The sequence below is a fragment of the Carassius auratus genome, unplaced genomic scaffold (assembly GCF_003368295.1).
Source record: "Carassius auratus strain Wakin unplaced genomic scaffold, ASM336829v1 scaf_tig00000254, whole genome shotgun sequence".
Lineage (NCBI taxonomy): Eukaryota > Metazoa > Chordata > Actinopteri > Cypriniformes > Cyprinidae > Carassius > Carassius auratus.
This window is the reverse complement of record NW_020523286.1, coordinates 1,229,913-1,247,306: the sequence shown is the minus strand read 5'-3', so window position 1 is coordinate 1,247,306 and position 17,394 is coordinate 1,229,913. Positions and strand designations below refer to the sequence as shown.

The 17,394-nt window shown below is 39.6% G+C and overlaps 1 protein-coding gene across 4 annotated transcripts in view; it reads right to left on the bottom strand.

Annotated features, from left to right (window-relative positions):
- LOC113068893 (sterile alpha motif domain-containing protein 11) overlaps window positions 1-17,102 on the bottom strand; it is a 57,083-nt gene extending 39,981 nt beyond the window's left edge. The window contains exons 1-3 of one of the 4 annotated variants that reach the window (XM_026241812.1): window positions 15,906-17,102; window positions 14,395-14,486; window positions 2,977-3,149 (exon numbers count right to left, since the gene is read on the bottom strand). In XM_026241812.1, the coding sequence (XP_026097597.1) occupies window positions 2,977-3,149; window positions 14,395-14,486; window positions 15,906-16,362 (722 nt within the window). In that variant the 5' untranslated portion in view covers window positions 16,363-17,102. Of the gene's footprint in view, window positions 1-2,976; window positions 3,150-14,394; window positions 14,487-15,659; window positions 15,792-15,905 lie in introns of those variants that run through there. The other 3 variants (XM_026241811.1, XM_026241810.1, XM_026241813.1) reach the window with 3 other exon arrangements.
- Window positions 17,103-17,394: the final 292 nt, after the last annotated feature.

The window sequence follows — 17,394 nt, the reverse complement described above, 5'->3', positions numbered from 1 at the left end:
AATGATGAGGCGTAAATATGATCAAACGCAAAAAAGAATTCCCCATACTTCACCATCCATTGACTAAATCCAATTTGTTAAGACCCCTCCACAACTCACTTACCCAGTCCAGCTCAATGGAAATTGAATTTCATAGACTGAACATCCCATTATCTCTTTCGGTCAGATCCTCATCTCAGTAAAGTATGGGTGAGGTGAGCGGCCCCGGAACAGAGGAGAGACGTGGCTCCTCGCAGTCCGCCGCCTTTAACAGGGTAAAAGCCCTAGATATTAGTCATAAGTGTTCTTTAAATTCATTAGCATCTTCACGCGCGGGTATCTGAAGTGTTGGGGGGAGATCACTGTAATAAGTTTAGCTTGCCAGTTCTGGTTCCTGTGCCGTCCTTGGTGTCACAGGGTAAGTGGCTGCCAGCGGCTCGGGGGTTGAGTGAAGGAAGTGACCAAGAAAGTCTTGCAGATGAGGGCTTAGGTTTGTACCTGGGCATTCAGAGCTGATCCTCTCCAAGGTAAGAACTCGGAGCCCTTCTTTATTCCACAACATAATCATGTTCAAGTTGTGCTTGTGAACACATCTGGTAGCTAGCTAGCATCCTGTGTGGCTCAACCAAATGGACTGATCCAGCTATGACCTGCCTATGCTGGATGAGGGCATGACCTCAGAGGTACGTATAGGCTGCCTTGAGAATGATATCCCAACAGTGCTGTGTAATGACCCAAATTTACCGCTTAACACCAGTGGGCATAAACCCAAGCCTCTTATACTCAAATGACTCAACCATTGGAATTCATTCGCCATTTACTGCAGGGGAAAAAGTTTCTAACTGCACAGCTACAACTATTATGGCACATCTTCACGGGAAAAGAGGTGTTAAACAGAAAGGCAACTAATAAGTCAAATTATCGCTATACGCAATGGCGGTTGCTCTAAGAAAGCCTGACAGGAGTTAGGGCTAACGGAGACATTTTTAGCAAGAGCCAAGTGGCTAATGAGAAAAGAGAATATTGTCTTCTCTTACTCTTCTCATTAGAAACACTGAAGCTTCCAGGAGATTTAACTATTCACAACAGCACATGCAGACACAACTCAACACAAACTCTCACTGCAAACACCGCTGAAACTACTGCTGACACTTCAATTCAAAAAACGTGACTGAAAAATCACCTAAAGACCCTCGGAGGACAGAAAGCCTCCAGTCTCAAAGCAACAGCTAGCTTTGAAAGGCATGCTCTGGTGATTAAAGAATACTTAATAATAGATCAGAACCTCAAGGCCGGGCTTTTCAACAAGTTTTTTAGTAGAAGCGGAGATGGTCTGACAAAAATCCGGTACCCCAGACTCACCTGCCAGGGCTGACATCTGCTGGCTAGTTTTCACCTGTAATGCATTTAGGCAGAGCGAAAGGCTGGTGGAAAAAGCGTTCTCTTCAGCCACTGCTCTTAGCTCACTGCTGCACCGACCGCAGGCTCATAAGCTTCTTCAGGCTTGTGTGCCAGAGAGGAGGGAGGCCAAACACAGCTCATGAAGATTTAATGAACGCTGAATTCCTTCATTTCCCTCGCAGTGATTGGAGACGGAGGTGTGGAACTTGTAGCACATCGCAGGATGGGTTTTATTTTTTTCATGGAAAAGCAAATATTAAGACTGTTTCACATTATGGAAAACTTAATTACGCAGCCTCATTTAGGCCAAATTTTAAGGCAGCACTGCATATATGCTTCACAGAGACCACAATCCCAGAATGCATTGTGTTGGCGTTAATCAAAAAATACCAAAAAGTATCCATAAAAATGCTTAATGTAATTAAAAAGTGATACTTTCCCCAATATTTGTGTTCAGAGTGAATTGAAAAAATTCTTAAGTAGTTCACTAGGTTTTGAAAAAGGTCTCTTCTATGTTTTTTAAAATGAATGTAATTTATGAATATTAAACAGTTATAGTTAGACAGTTATAACATAAATGGCATGGACACTTTAAAGCACAAAACAAGTACTTTTATATCCCATGATACTCAACAATCACTACAACATTTTTATATGGTACTTTCAGAAACTAACCAATAATACTACCATGGTCCCACAATAGAGCAAGTCCAAAAACTCAGACATTAATGGCTACCTATGACACCTTTATTAATACCTAGTTAGTGATATAAAAAGTGATATACAAATGAACAGGTGTTAAGGCCTGTTCACTACTATAACTAAAGATACTGTAGGTGTATCGTGTCCACATGTGCTGTGATTATATCATCTGCTGCTTTAAACGCTCAAAGTTCTTCCATTGTGATTCCAATGCTATTGTTTCTCTGTCGTTATTATTATAGCTGTAATGTGGACTTCCCTATTCTCATAGAATCAAAATGATTAGTTGTAATCATGATGTAAAATGATTACTTTAGCCTATGATGACCAGGTACTGTCTTGCTTTCCACAGTCTTTAACAAGAGTTAAAAAACCCAAAATAGAACTGTGTATGTGGTTAAGGCACATGCTAAAATAATAAAGGTGTTTCTTTTAAATTTAACACAGTGGAAATTAATCAGGTAGCCACTCAAGCCATTCTGAGATCTATGACATCAAGAAAGTTGGCATGACTGCAAATACCTCATCAACAATATCACTTCTCATATGGTTCATGAGAAGACCTCATGTTTATTTCTGTGAATGCATCCTGTGGGCTCACTAGCATGGGTATTTTGTTGGCACATCCGGTGTGTCTGTAGTGTCTGCCAGAAAAGTAAATGAGCATATTTGTGTGTGTTAGAGGGTACGTGTTCGTCAAAATAAGGGGCTATGAGGGTAAAGACCTAAGGGTTGTTTAAAACTCTTTGGTGTTATACTGATGTCTGATATGTCTAACCACTTTCCGGCAGATCATGGTTGATGTATCAATCCCGGGCACTGGGATTGGCACTCAACTTTTTGCCCACCCACACACTCGCACATTTACACAACATGCACTCAACAAATTCTCACCTCTTTCTCATGATAGTGTAATGCAGCTCTTCCTGTTTGATGTCTGCATGATCTCCACTGGCCCTCTCGCTGCCCTCACTGTCGTCACTGCTGAAAACGGAGGCCAGCTCCTTTTTGGGCACCCGTGTTGGCGCCAAGGGGATGGTGCGTTTCTCTGCCAGTCGCCCACGGTTCTGCAGGAGCACAGAGGGGACAGACAGACTGAGACTCTGGGAACAGCCTTCACTGATTTTACTGGCTTGAGCTGCAGTACAGAGAAATGGCTAATGTTCCCGATCCGTCACACGCTGGTTGAGGTTTCAGTTCTCTTTAGGCTGATAAAACACATTTTGAATGGATTACAGTCATATTCATTATGTTTTTGTTTTGTTTTTTGCATTTGCATTCATGTAATTAGTTTCATGAAAGGCTAGTTTTCAGTACACACATAATCATAATTTACCCAAGCAGATACAATATACTCTGCAAAAGTTAACAGTGTAGTGTAAATAGTGTAAAAGTAAAAAAAAGTGTAAAAATGTAATATCTATAATATTAATAATAAATACATTTTTTTATACATTACTACCATTCTACAAAAAATGTAGAGGAAAAAAGCATTATAATTAATTGCGCTACAATGGTGATTACCCCCCAAAAATATGGACTACAGCTTTAATGAATCCAAGATCCATAATTTCATAAAGTTTGAAAACCCCTGATTTAATAATCTGGGATAAATTAAACAATGGTGATTGGTTTGAGGAATCACCCCTTGTGGTATGTGACCTTGCAGCCTTTTGGTTCATAAGCCATGAATCTAATAAGAACACTATACCAGCCTCAAAATTTGCATTCACATGACAATCTAAAGTTAAAGTATTCTAAATGACTATAAATTCCAGTAAATTGTCATTCTATTTCTCCTGCTGTCATATGACCTACACAGATCAGCCTCACAGGACACATACATTTAATGCAGCTGCATCTGAGTCATGAATCTCATAAATGATGAATCATGAATCACAGGTCACAAATCATGAGGAGGTAATGACCTAACATAAGCTGAACTCCAACAGCAAAACTTAGTCAGGAAGAGAGAAGTGCAGAGGGAAAGACCATTGATCCACAAGACCAGTGATGGAGGATGGGTGAGTGAACGAGACGTGATAGTGATTCCTTCTCTTCCTCTTTCCCTCTATCCACATCAGACATCTAAAGACAGCGAAGGATGAAGGGGATGAGAGGCCCTCAGGGTTTAGTGTGTGAAGCTGAGCGACCTTTAATGTGACCTGAAGGGGTCAGTGCAGATTTCTGTTCCTCTATCTCTATCCATGAGTGAACAGAGAGGGAGAAAGAGCAGATTTGACGGGAAAAAGAGAAGATTTAAAAAAGTGAAGAGAAAAAGTGATGAAACCGATTGCAAAAATGGTATGGAATGGATGGGTACACTCACTGCATCACCTCATAATCATCAAATAAGAAGATGTACACAATTTTTGCCATGTGACTATATAGTTCCTCAGTGTCATGCTGCTTGCGACTGAAAGACCCACATGGGGAAAGTGCTGGAAGCTTATGTAAAAGCACATTTATAGGAGTCTAAAAACATATGCAACTGTTTGTTTGTTTGTTTTGTCTGACTCAGTTAAAAAAATAAACATGCATATTTTATTTAAAATAGTAAATGAAACACTTCCCAAAATGGTAAACTACTATTATGAAATACTATTATGAGCATTACAACAAAATTATGAAAATTCAACATTTAAATATTACAAATATTATATATTTTTCTGGTTCACAAACATTATTTTATGCATAATTTTGTGCATCATTATACTTTTTTTATTTTTATTTATTTTCGGTCAAATGTAACTCCCAATTTAAATCAATTTATTTCTTGAAATGACAACGCTTTCACCCCAAATTGGGATAATTTGTGATACTGCATCACCCTTATAAGTCTTCTATCTATGGCTATATCGTATAGATACTTTCTTTCAGTTCATAGCAGAAAATGTAAAAGCGGCAAAGCTTATCTCCCCTATAGGTGTGTTCAGAGATCCAGAGGATTGGATACAGCTTTGAAAAACTTCAACTGAAAAGTCTGTTTGTGTGAATGGGTCGTGTAAGTATGTATGTGTGTGTGTGAGCATGCTTGTATCTCGGTCTCTGTCAAACTTTGCCGAGCCCTGCAGCTATCCTTCCTCCACACCCAAAGCTTGCACGCGCACATACACATATGCAGAGCATCCCACAGGAGCCGAGGCGTGAGTGGCAGGCCGGGGCAGGAGGTGGAGAGACTAGCCAAGAGGCAAACAGGTGCAGCCCCTCTGGATTCTCTCAAGTGGCATACATTAAAACGAGGAGGGAAAAAGACGAAAAAGATGAAAACATCCCTGAGGATGGGCAGACTGAACACAGCAGAGCGACTGTTATTTTTATTTTTTTGCAAAGGAAGCAGTTTATTTTCTATATGTCTCCTATTTTAACATAGCAAATGTATTTATTTAGATTAAAAATGAGTTTAATTTTAGTTTTAAGTATTTAGTTTGAGCACAGCATCAAGTAACAGATTCATTTAAACATCCAAGTTATTTATACTGAGATTAATCTTGTATAAAACTCAACACAAAACCGTGAACACACAAACAAACACTTCATTTTTCGTGACATTATGTTCGTGCGTTTTGGAGATGTTAACAGCCACTGGAAGCCACGTATGAAGTGCGCTGGCACTAGTGATGCTTTATCTGATAAAGTTAGCGTTGAAAGATGACTGTTACCCACATGGCCTCAGCGGAGACAGGCTTCCACACACACACACAAACACACACACACACTTCCCTGCCCCCATTCCTCCTCTCCAACCCCCACCCTTCTCAACGTCCTCCCGGAAAGCCCCCGTCCTGCCCCCTCGCTTTATTCGGAGTAACTGACGCAGAACCGGGGGCGGCTGCACACTATTTCCGGTAACACTTCCGCACAGAGGGAGTCAGGGAGGGTGCTTCAAAACAAAAACATAAAAAACCTGGGCTTCGATTCCCGCCTACATGAACATACACACACATTCACACCCTCACACACACTCTGTCACTCAGGCATGGAAAAATATTGAATATGAATTTCCTCTAAGCAGCATTTCTATGAATAAGCCCGCCCACAGTTAATGTCTGCCCTTCAATGAGACGAGATATATATATACATTTGTACAAAACGCACACACACATAAATATAAAACCACACATGTAAACTCAAAGTGAGTAATCAGCTTGGGGGGGTTTCTGTCTTAAGTCCCATAAAACCTATGAGCTGAGAGACTTCGAAATTATGAGCGATGTTCTCACCGTGTCCTCATAGACAAGACCTCACAAGAAATCAGCAGAATTACAGCACAGTAAGGCTGCCCTTTGATAAGCCGTAACAAGCCAGGAAAAACTTTCCTCAAAGTTATATTAGGCTGTAACAAGCAAGGACTGTATAAAAAAGACACACACAGTGACCTCTGGGTGAAGATGAAGGATATACGTTTCTGTTCGAAAGTTAGGGGTCAGTAAGTTTTTTAAAAACTTTTATCCAGCAATGATATATTAAAATGATCAAAAGTGACAGTTTAGATTACAAAAGATTGCTATGTTAAAAAAAGATGCTCTTTTGAACTTCATTTTCATCAAGAATGTACCATGGTTTTCACAAAAAAAAAATATTAAGGAGCAAGACTATTTTCAATATTGATAATAATAATAATACATGTTTCTTGAGCAGCAAATCAGCATATTACAATGATTTCTGATAACTAGTGTGACACTGACGACTGATAAATCAATGATAAATCAAGCTTTGCCATCACAGGAATGGATTACATTTTAAAATGCATTAAAATAGAAAATGAAATTGTAATGATATTAAAGTATTTCTGATTTTTACAGTATTTTTGATCAAATAAAGTGACTTAACAAAAATCTTACAGATCCTAAACTTTTGAACGGTAGTTTAGCTTCTTCCTAAAGTACTTCCTACAGTGAGTGCCATTGATTTTAATTTTTTATCCACTTAAATATGGGAGACAGGAACACAAGTTAATGTGAAGAAATTTACATTAAAAAGTCTAAACGTGACCGTAATAATGTACTAGAACCAACCGTAAAGTTACTAAATAATAAAAAATATTTTTTTATTAAACATTATTTTCTTTTCCAACTTTATGAACACTAGAAAACACAGTCACTTTCCAGTACACTAAGTCTAATAGTTGGTCTCTACGGTAATAAGCATTGATATGGTAAACAGGTGTTTCACGTCATAGCTGTTACCGTATCATGCATTTTAAGATAGAACGCTGTAGGGACTATAATCAGCAAGTGGGACCGGTTCTATCCGGTGTATAATCTGCATATAATGTGTTTCAGTCTACTTCTGAGTTCTGAAGGCATCCTTATATTTTTTATTGTTGGCTGAGACAGGAAGGATGATATGGAAAAGCCGTGAGACGTTTTCTTGGCGCTGTATCTTCTGAAAGGTGTGCTGGCCTTCTGCTAAGATACACACACACACACACACACAAACACACACATTTGCACACAGCAGTAGCAGCTCATGACATTCCTGCAGCTGTGGCGCGCTCCCCCAGCACTGTCCCCGGGGGACGAATGCCTAATGAGTCACGCGTCTGTATGCTCTAACCTCTGTGTGTGTGTGTGTGTGTGTGTTTGTGTGTGTGCGCCGCATAGACGCTGAGCGTAAGTGTGGAGGCAGGACCCTGGGCAGACTTGGTACAAGCTGGGGGTGGGGGCCTGTGGGTTGGTGTGACAGGGTTTAATGTGCTTACTATTGGAAATGATAAATACTTTATGTGCACACGTCTACTTGCCACAAATTTGCCATAGAGGTCAGTTACATCCACGTGATGGGATCTATTAAACTTTTTCGTGTATACAGCTGGCAAACAACTTCCTTTCACCAAACCAAATTATAAAAGCGTTCAAAACTACAGATTGGTTTTGTTTCCACAGTGCTACAGTAGTTATGGAAGTAAGTTGTATGGTAAGTAAGAGAGAGCTGAAGGGCAGTGTGCTTCCCATCCGCACCCAGAACAACCTCCCCCTGACCCATAGGGTAAGCAGGCTGTGTCAGCCCAGTGAAGCGTCTCCCGGTGCGGGGAGGTCAGTGGCAGTCCAGCCATGCATGCAAAGATTTCTCTGCCTGTGTTTGGATCCCCCCTCCCTTCAAAAAAGACAGCCACAGGAGACCTTTATAGATAGGTACTGACTCCAAAACACTCCCAAGAGTCCAAAATATAGAAGCTGGAACTCAGAATGTATAGAATGTATAGGTCACATTTAAGATACTAATTTGTAAGTGTTATTTTAAATAAAGCTTTTTTTTCAATTATTAAACATTTACGCATTACTATTCAAATGATTGGGGTCGGTAAGATGTAAGTAAAATCCAATTTTCTATTTTCATATATTTTAAAACAATTTATTGCAGTGATAGCAAAGATGATCTGCTGTCACGATCATTTAGTAATCATTCTTAAATGCTGATTTGGGTCTCAAACATATTATCAACATTATAAACAGTTGAGGGGCTTAATATTTTTCAGGAAACTGTGATACATTTTTTCACAAGATTCTTTGATGAATAGGACGGAATTCAAAATCAGAAATGTTTTGAAACTTTATTAACATCGTAAACTGTCGGTTTTGATCAATTTAATGCAGTGTGAAGTTAATATAAGTAACTTTCATTTTAGACATAATATTGTTTTGTCCATTTTTTGACAAACTAAAACGGAAAACGAAGCCAAAGCAGGATCAACTGAGCAGCACAGAGACTGAAAGTTACTCCAGAATGCAGCAAAGACAAAAAAGCTAAATATATAGGCCTACGCTTTCGAAATGCTGATCAGATTTGAGGACAGTGGAAAAGGAGCTTATAAGAATGAAATAAAATCGATATATTTATTTATGTTATTTAGATAATTAATATAATTACATTTAATAAAACATAATTCTAGTCATTCTCTTTTTTATTTTTAGGTTTTATATAAAGTATAGCATGACACATACTTTTTGTGCAAAAATTATGTTACACACTGTATCTGAACAGTTGAGAGAAGAACTGGGTCAGCCGTATGTAAAAACTGACATTTGGGAGGAGTGCGTCCATATATAGCCGCAGTGGCTTTGTAATGATCAGCTGTATGAGCTGATAGATAAGCCCTGTACCTTTCCCACAAACACCCACACAGACACACCCAGCTCTGATACCAGTACACACACACACACACAGTCATCCCTCACCTGCCTGTGAACCTTTCCTGCACTGTCTTCCTGTAACCAACTCCTGCAACTTCAGTGATAATATTTCCTGATTAATCTCCATATGATCTGAAAAACATGTGGTGGTTTCAGATGTGCACACACAAAATTAGTGAAAGTAACGTCTCACCTGTTTATCACTGGGGAAGATGTATCTGTGCTTCAAAATACTCATCTCTGCGGCAGCACAATCGCCATTTGAAGCAAAAGCGGCTAACAGAATTAACAGAAAAAGCCTGTTGTGAGTTTGGTGCGGTTTTCTAGGGGGCTCTAATTTGCTTTAATTCATGAATGCAACACACTGCAGAGACTGCCTGGCTGCTCGCTGCTGTCCTGAGGAGGGATCCTGCCGTTGCCATAGCAGCATAGCCTCGGCTCCATGTGAGGGATACAAACACAGCGCTACACGAACGCTCGTACGGCGCACAGACACGCGCACACATCGAGTCTAACCCCCCACAGTGACGGAGCTGTTGTGAGACTGTGTGGCGTCAGCCCCCATTCCAGCCCATACCCAGCCCTCTAGCAACACTCTGCCTAATGTGTGTTGGTCTACGCTAACAAACCTCACCTAATACCACACGCTTTACAGCCAAAATATCACTGTCTAATTACGCTGCCGTTAACGCAGTTCTAGTGAATTTCTCATAATCGCATAATCGACACTTCAATTACTTTTGTAAACAATCCACTTTAACCACGTCATCCCACAAAAGAGTGGAAGATCGGAAATAAAATTATGATACCTCATTACAGGGATAATTCACCTAAAAATTACATTCGGTCGTTATTTACTCACTGTGATGTCGTTCCAAACCTGTATGGCTTCGGTTCTTCGGTGGAAGGTAACGGAAGATATTCTGAGAAATGTCTAGTGTTTTTTGTCCATACAGTGTAGGGCAATGGTACGCAAGTGTTTGATTACAAACATTCCTTAAAACGTCTTCTTTTATGGTTCACAGCAGAAAGTCAGTCATACTGGTTTGGAATGACATGAGGGTGAGTAAATGATGACAGAATTTTCATTTTTGTGTAAATCATCCCTTTATAGTCAGCATGAAATGAAAATTCACTTTTGTACATGTTCGTATGTGTATGTCATCATTTAGCACGCTTTAACTCTGCCCCTTTCCTTCAATCAACTGCAAAGTAGGGGTGGGTGATCTTATATTATGATATGAGTCATTTTACTTCACAGTAAAAATATCAATCACGATATAGTTATTGCCCACCTCTACTGCAGTCACATTCATTTTTGAAGGCAATGTCCACTTCTTAAAATCCAGTTAACGATCTAGTTAACGATATTGAGTACAAGTTTAACGTATTATGAGTAATAAACTCATAATACATTAAAATTGTACACAATATGAAAGAAAAGATCTGTCGTCATAGGCACTTCATTGTGACTTTAAGTCTTTTAGACTTTAAGTGACTTTAAAACTCCAAAAAAAAAAATCTGCAAGTTTTGCAGAAAGTTATCCATAAATAACTTACATTTCATTCCTTTACATAAATATGTTTCTCTCATTTATAGCACTTTTTTTTAAATTTGGTCACTATTGACAACTATTGCAATGAAAGAGCTGCAAGATCTTTAAAACTGTATTTGCATTCCGGGGGAAAAATAACAGCATTCATGTTTGGAAAAGACATGAAGGTGAGTAAATAAAGACATCATTTTCATTTTTGGGAGAACTATTCCATCCACGTTCAGTTTCTTCTTGCCTCCGAAGGCTGCGTACCAGCCGTGCAATGAATACATCAACAACTGCTGACACTGTTCTCTTTGAAGGACCAACTCTAAGATGTTTAGACTGCGACATCACCATCTTCCGTGTTTTTTTGACCAGCCTTGTTCCCAACCCCCCAGTGACAACTCTTTCTTGACCCGGGACGCAGCGGGGGGAAGCCAAGATTCATAGAGATATTTACGAGACGGAGCGGAGTGTAATTTCCTGCCAGCCTTCACTAGTTCCGCTGAAAAAAAACAGAAGAAAGGAAGAACATTTCTCCTGGGAGACAACAGCCAGGCCGGCTGAATGACTCTGACTCTTCAAGGAACAACAACATACGATCATTCATCCGTCCACACAAACACGCAAACAATGGTTCTGTGTCATCAAGCACACTTCATTAGAACAAATCTACATATAATTTATTAGCAGTAAGACAATAAACCACAACAGCTTAAAGGTCCAAAAGTCACATATCACACCTAAAGCAAGGTGTTATGATGAACTTATAACCTTGAAATGAAAACCTTTCACCTCCGGTATGACTGCAGAGGGTCGAAAAAAAAAATGCAGTTACTGAGTATTTAGAGTAATGAATGGAACTGTGTTTACATTGGTCATGAAACAATATAAGAAGAAAACTGTTATCCCTCTCAGAGATAACACACACCAACACAGAGCATGTTAACATATTTGCATAAAGCATGATAGAACCTGTTGTTTTGTACATGTCCGTGTTTTTACATTTAATCTTGCAAGATTTGTGGATGCTAATTCATAAAAGCTACACTCAAATAAAAGCAGAATATGAGTGTCACATTCATACTAAATACAGTAGCTACATAAACAGTTATTTTATTGAAGTGACTGATATACACAAAATCCCTCAGACTCTCCATTTTCAGGGCTCACAACCGAATTAAGAGCGAGTTAATGTCATTGCATCACTGACATGCATAGCATGAGGCATGCACTTCACAAGACTTTTGTGTTAACTTAATATACAACTGTCAATTTCAAATGCTAAAGAAGAAGCAATAAGTTTATGGTTTATTCTTCACACTCTTCCTGTAACTCCTCCTGCAAACTAATTATTGTAACAACTTGTTGAAATGAAAAAAACAACATCAGTAAAATAAGATATAAGGTCAACCTTGAAGAAGTACTCAAACTACTGTTAAAAAACATGAACAAGTTCTTGACAAACTTTGCGCACAGTCAAAGGGAAAGTGTGTGTACATTAAGTGAGTGAACAAGTAATACCGAGGTGTTAATTATATTCTCAAGATTTAATATTTTTTCACACAGAAGCATTAACGTGTGAAGATTTATATAGTGTGAAAGTAAGTGCTTTTCAGAGAAAGTGTGTATGTACTATCAGTGTTTATCTGGTTGTAGAGTTACAGGAGTCATTACGCCCACTTTCTACTATCCCAACTATGAGTACATCATACTTTTTGCTGCACCAAACTGAATTTGAAGACATGACATAAAATTCTCCATTTCCATCTGGTACCACTAGTGGTGCTAAACTTGCTAATTTCACCTTTTAAGAGAGAAACCAAAGGAAGGCCATAGACAGAACTCCTTCAAAAAGCAGTAGCATAGAGGGGAATGAGTGAACATGAAACAAATGACCAGCTTCAACCATATATGAACAAACTACAAACCGGGATAATACTCAAGCCGAATACAAAAGTTGGCCGCCAGATTAAAAAATAAGTGACAGTTGATAAACACATATACGGCAGACTTAAAAAAACACAACAATCATCTCACCAAGTAGTCAGATCAGAAATGCTGCAGATGATGTAACAGCACTTAAAAGAAACTGTAACCGTTTCACAGTAAACGATCAAACTTCAAAAGAACGTTACGTGTGTGATTTGAAATAATCAGATGGAAGCTGGTTAAACCAATTAAAGCAAGACAATTTCAGTCAGGGTTTGATTCATCCGAACACTATCAGATGATACGGCACCACAGAACCCTTTCACTTCGGGAATGATAAGACAAGAATCAGACAGAGCTAGTGACGAGCCTCCTCCACTTCATCTTCAAAAATCAGCCTCCATGAGATTCTAACGCCCTCAGTGTGAGGTAATATAAGGGCCCCAAACAACTAAGCCATTAAGTTTTTATCTCCTCTGGCTCTGGCTCAGGCCCTCCTCAGTAGTTTACCTGCATCACTCAAACACCTCCAGCTTATCTGAAGCGCCTTCGCTTTGCGTGCCGCTGCCTCAGTAATCACCGGTAGCTACGTTCAGTAGCTCAGTAAGCTTCTTACGCCCTTCCCCTCCAGATTAACCGTTAGAGGCGGCAACAGACGTGCTCAGTTCAGATAAAAACACAGCACCTGTGTGGACAAATACTGCAGGCAACCAACCGCTAGCCAGCTTGCGGCACGCACACACACATGCTCACACACAATGCACTAAGTTGATTGTTCTAACAGAGGTGGGAGATATCACAGAGTGAGAATAATGAGATATGAAAGTCCATACACAGCTAGTAATATTACTGATTAACTTCAGGATATGATCACAATCTGTGGCATTGCCATAATACGGCAACAGAGCAAAAAAAATATGCAAAAATGCCCTCTAGAGAGATGAATCTTTCAACTTCTCCCAATTTCTTTCTGACCTTCACGGACACTGAACTAGTTTTGTCGTCTACATGATCGATGAAGCGTCCTGGAAAAGTGAAAATAAGGAGCGTGTGGTGCATTTTGCTCGAACATCTGCTACAGGAAATCTGTGACCTTACATTGCAGCTCAGAGTCCAACAAACCAAAACAATCAATTCCAACCATTTCACATTTCCTTGTACTTGGTCTTTATTTACTTTCTGGGAACCAACCGTGACAGCACTAACAGCAAGTCAGTGTCCTTCTTAACATATCTAATTCAATTCAGAGAAAAATGCATCAAACCGTGTAATTCACCACCAGTGGCTTGTCATCCTCTGCTTAACTTTTCAATGAATAACCTTCCTTATGCTTTACATGCAGGACAACTTCAACATATGACAACAATGCACAAACTTGGTCATCCCGTAATCAAAACATTACAATTTTGCTATCATTTAGTCTATATTTTTAGATCTTAGGCACAGTCTCAGTCACCATTGACTTTCACTAAATGGAAAAATGAAGCAATGAAAGTGAATGGTGACTGAGTCACTAACATCTCCTTTCGAAAGGTAGAAAGTCACACAGATTTATAACAACATGCGGCTACTTAAATAACAGATTTTTCATTTTCTGAGTAAACTATCCATTTAAAGTGATATATAAAGAACACATTGTCAGTATATTTAAAATACACATTCAATTCAAAATAAGTCAAATGGACCAAGCTGAATTGCAAACTTACCACAGGAGATGAAATTCTGCAGCCAGGGCAGTCACAGATTGGAGGATGTACTTGTAAGATTCCTTTGGACATAAGTGTCTTCAGACTTTTTCCTAAAAAATTAAAACAGTCGTTAACCTTTTAGATTCCTGTAAATGTATATATGCACACATGGAGTACAAAGCAAACTAGCATTCAAATACAGAATTTGTTTCACGTTAGCATCATGCATCAAAATCAGCTTTTAAAAGAGTCATTCAGAAATGGACCTGCATCTGATGACTCCAACGAAACTGTACCTAATGCATCCCTTCAGTGCGTACTGTACTTTAACAACTCCTGCAGTCATCCACCCATCTGTCAAACTCATCCATGGGACAGTGTCACCGTGCAACAAAAGTGTCTTAAAAGGACATCCATTTTATTTATAGTAAGTGACCAAGAGTAATACCCAGAGTGCACATGTACAAAATTAGTCTTTACCAAAATAAACTGTTGTCCGAAAGAAGACTTGAAACCTCTGGAAATAAACTCAAGTAAACTGCATAAAATTCTTTAGATGAGCTTGTAAATCAGCACAAAGTTATTACTTATACAGTAACTTGTCAAAATATGGCATTTTCCTCACTTTAAATCTTCGTAAACACAAGCTGCTTCATATGATAATGTGCCACTGTATCTTATCCTGATGTACTGCACTTTACAAACAACTCCATATAGACACGTACATCACTACCTGAACATTATATTAAATATAAATCAATTTTTAAAACTGTACGGGTTTATTAATATTAGCAACCTTCTAAAGACGAAAACTTTCATTCAAATGCTGTATTAACATTGGTCAAGGGAAAACCAGTGACAACCTGCAGATATAGGTTTGTTGTACTTATCTACCATCAACTGATCTAGAAAATCGAGATAAAACTCTGAAAAGTCCTAAACTGAATAGAAATGACAAATGGTCGACACGAACTGAAAGGATGGAAATAAAAATGTTATTACGACACAGTGATAAAAACACGAGCCAAAACCATTTAGTAAGCAGATATCTCACTAAAGAGTTACCAAACACAATACAGCATCAAATTTGTTGTTTTCGACCTAATAAAAAAGTGTACGGGTTGAAATCTTTGTAAACACAAGTTGCTTAATCCATAACTGCTTGATAATGTGCCACGGTGTCATAATCCTGCTCTACTCCACTTCATTACAAAAACAACTCCAGGTAGAAGTGAAATTCAGCCAGAAAAGTTTTCAATTCAAGTAAAAAATATTCTCCTTACTTTAATATCTGTACAGTCCACGTGCGTAAAAACGACTTTTCACCTTTTCCCCAACAGTGCGAATCTGAAGCCGTTCGACTCAAAGCTCTGTGAGCTCTTCTCAATACACTAAAGTCATTGCTCTTCAGCAACCCGTATTTTTATCGCTAAAAAGAGCAGTTCTGTTAATTCACGAACACGACGGAGGCTAAACCAACCCTTATTTCAAAGGCAATATTCACTCGGCTGCTCGCGACACTCACTTACCTTTGTGCCTAATGCTCCGTTTCCAGTCTTTGGCTGTCTCTCTTCCACTCACGAACTGGAACTCGTTTGGGGTGAGCCACTCAGCCCGGTATTTGATGGAGGGCCCTTTGCTGCCCTGGCACAGTTTGTTAATGTACAGTAGTGCTTTGTTTTCCCCGCATTCCACTTCGATACAAGGCTCCCCGTTGTCGAAAAACGGCTGAAAGTCCGGGATAGACGAGAAGCTCTCCAGCATGAAGTCGTCCGAGTGGTGGTGAAGGTGCTGCTGATGCAGAGCGGCGTCGCGAAAGCCCAAGTACGCGCGCTGGTGATGGGCGAAAATGTGATCGTACGGCGGCGGATGAGGGGTCACCACGGGGATAGCGGTGGCATTTAAAGGGGCCAGGTATTCGGGTCGGTTAAAGGCGGCTAATGCCATGTCTTCTCCATCCAGTCTCTCCTTTTTGATGGCAGGCATGTTACCCGAAGCGCAGCGCCGGTAACGAGTGATTAGCAGTTCATGCGTCCCAACTTGTGTCCCTCTTCGCGGAGTTCCAGGCGCACCGGTGTGTTTACGCACGACTCCCGCGTCGCTGGCTGACAGCAGAGCGCTTAAGTTCAGCCATTCAGCACTTCACTCTTCTCCTCAGTGCGCTGCTCGCGTGACGGGTCTCCCCGCGCTCCTGCCCACCACATCTAATCGGACTAATGCCTGACATCTCCGCCAGATATTAACGCTGAGCGTGCTTTAATGGTTGTTTATCACGCGTTTCCTTTAAAATAATCACTATGGCAACTTCGCGCTGTTTATTTCCTCCGTCAACTCCAGTGCTAAGTTTATTTCTGTCCAGAAAGTAATGAGGACAGCATAGGACTAAGATATTTTAACACATAGCAAAGCGTGTGTATATGTAGTGTAGATCATGTAAAAGTTCAGTAGTACATGCACAGTGGGTAGTGAGCCAGACAGGCTCGGGGCATTTTCATATCTGAGGAGAATATAAAAAAATATGCTAACTATGTGCGAATTTTCGATTGCAAATGATGCCTGGCGTTAATGGGACTTTGTTTTTTTTCCTCTCTCTCTCTCGCTCTCTTTCGCTCGTTCGTTCTTTTAACCCCTAATACGTCGCTGAAGTCACGCTTTAGTTCACAGACCCATACCAAACAAGATTTGCACTCTCCGCCGCTTCTCAAACTTGGCCCATTTAAACAGCGGAGGCAGCGCGAGCGCGAGCGAACTCGAGGGGTCCGCGACGGACGAGGTTGCGTCACTGTTTCCAGTCACTGCAAAGAGTTCACAGAAATCATTTGATTTAGGCTTTATTTTCCATTCTCATACTGCTATGTGGTTACTTTTATTCAGTTAAGGTGTTTTTTTTTTTAGTAAAAGATTTGTTGATTATAAATCTTTTGAAATAATGATAATAAAAAATACAGCTTCTTGTATTTTATAATTTATTTTTTTTATACTTTTTCAGATTTTTTGATAGCATGTTTTTGGTTTACA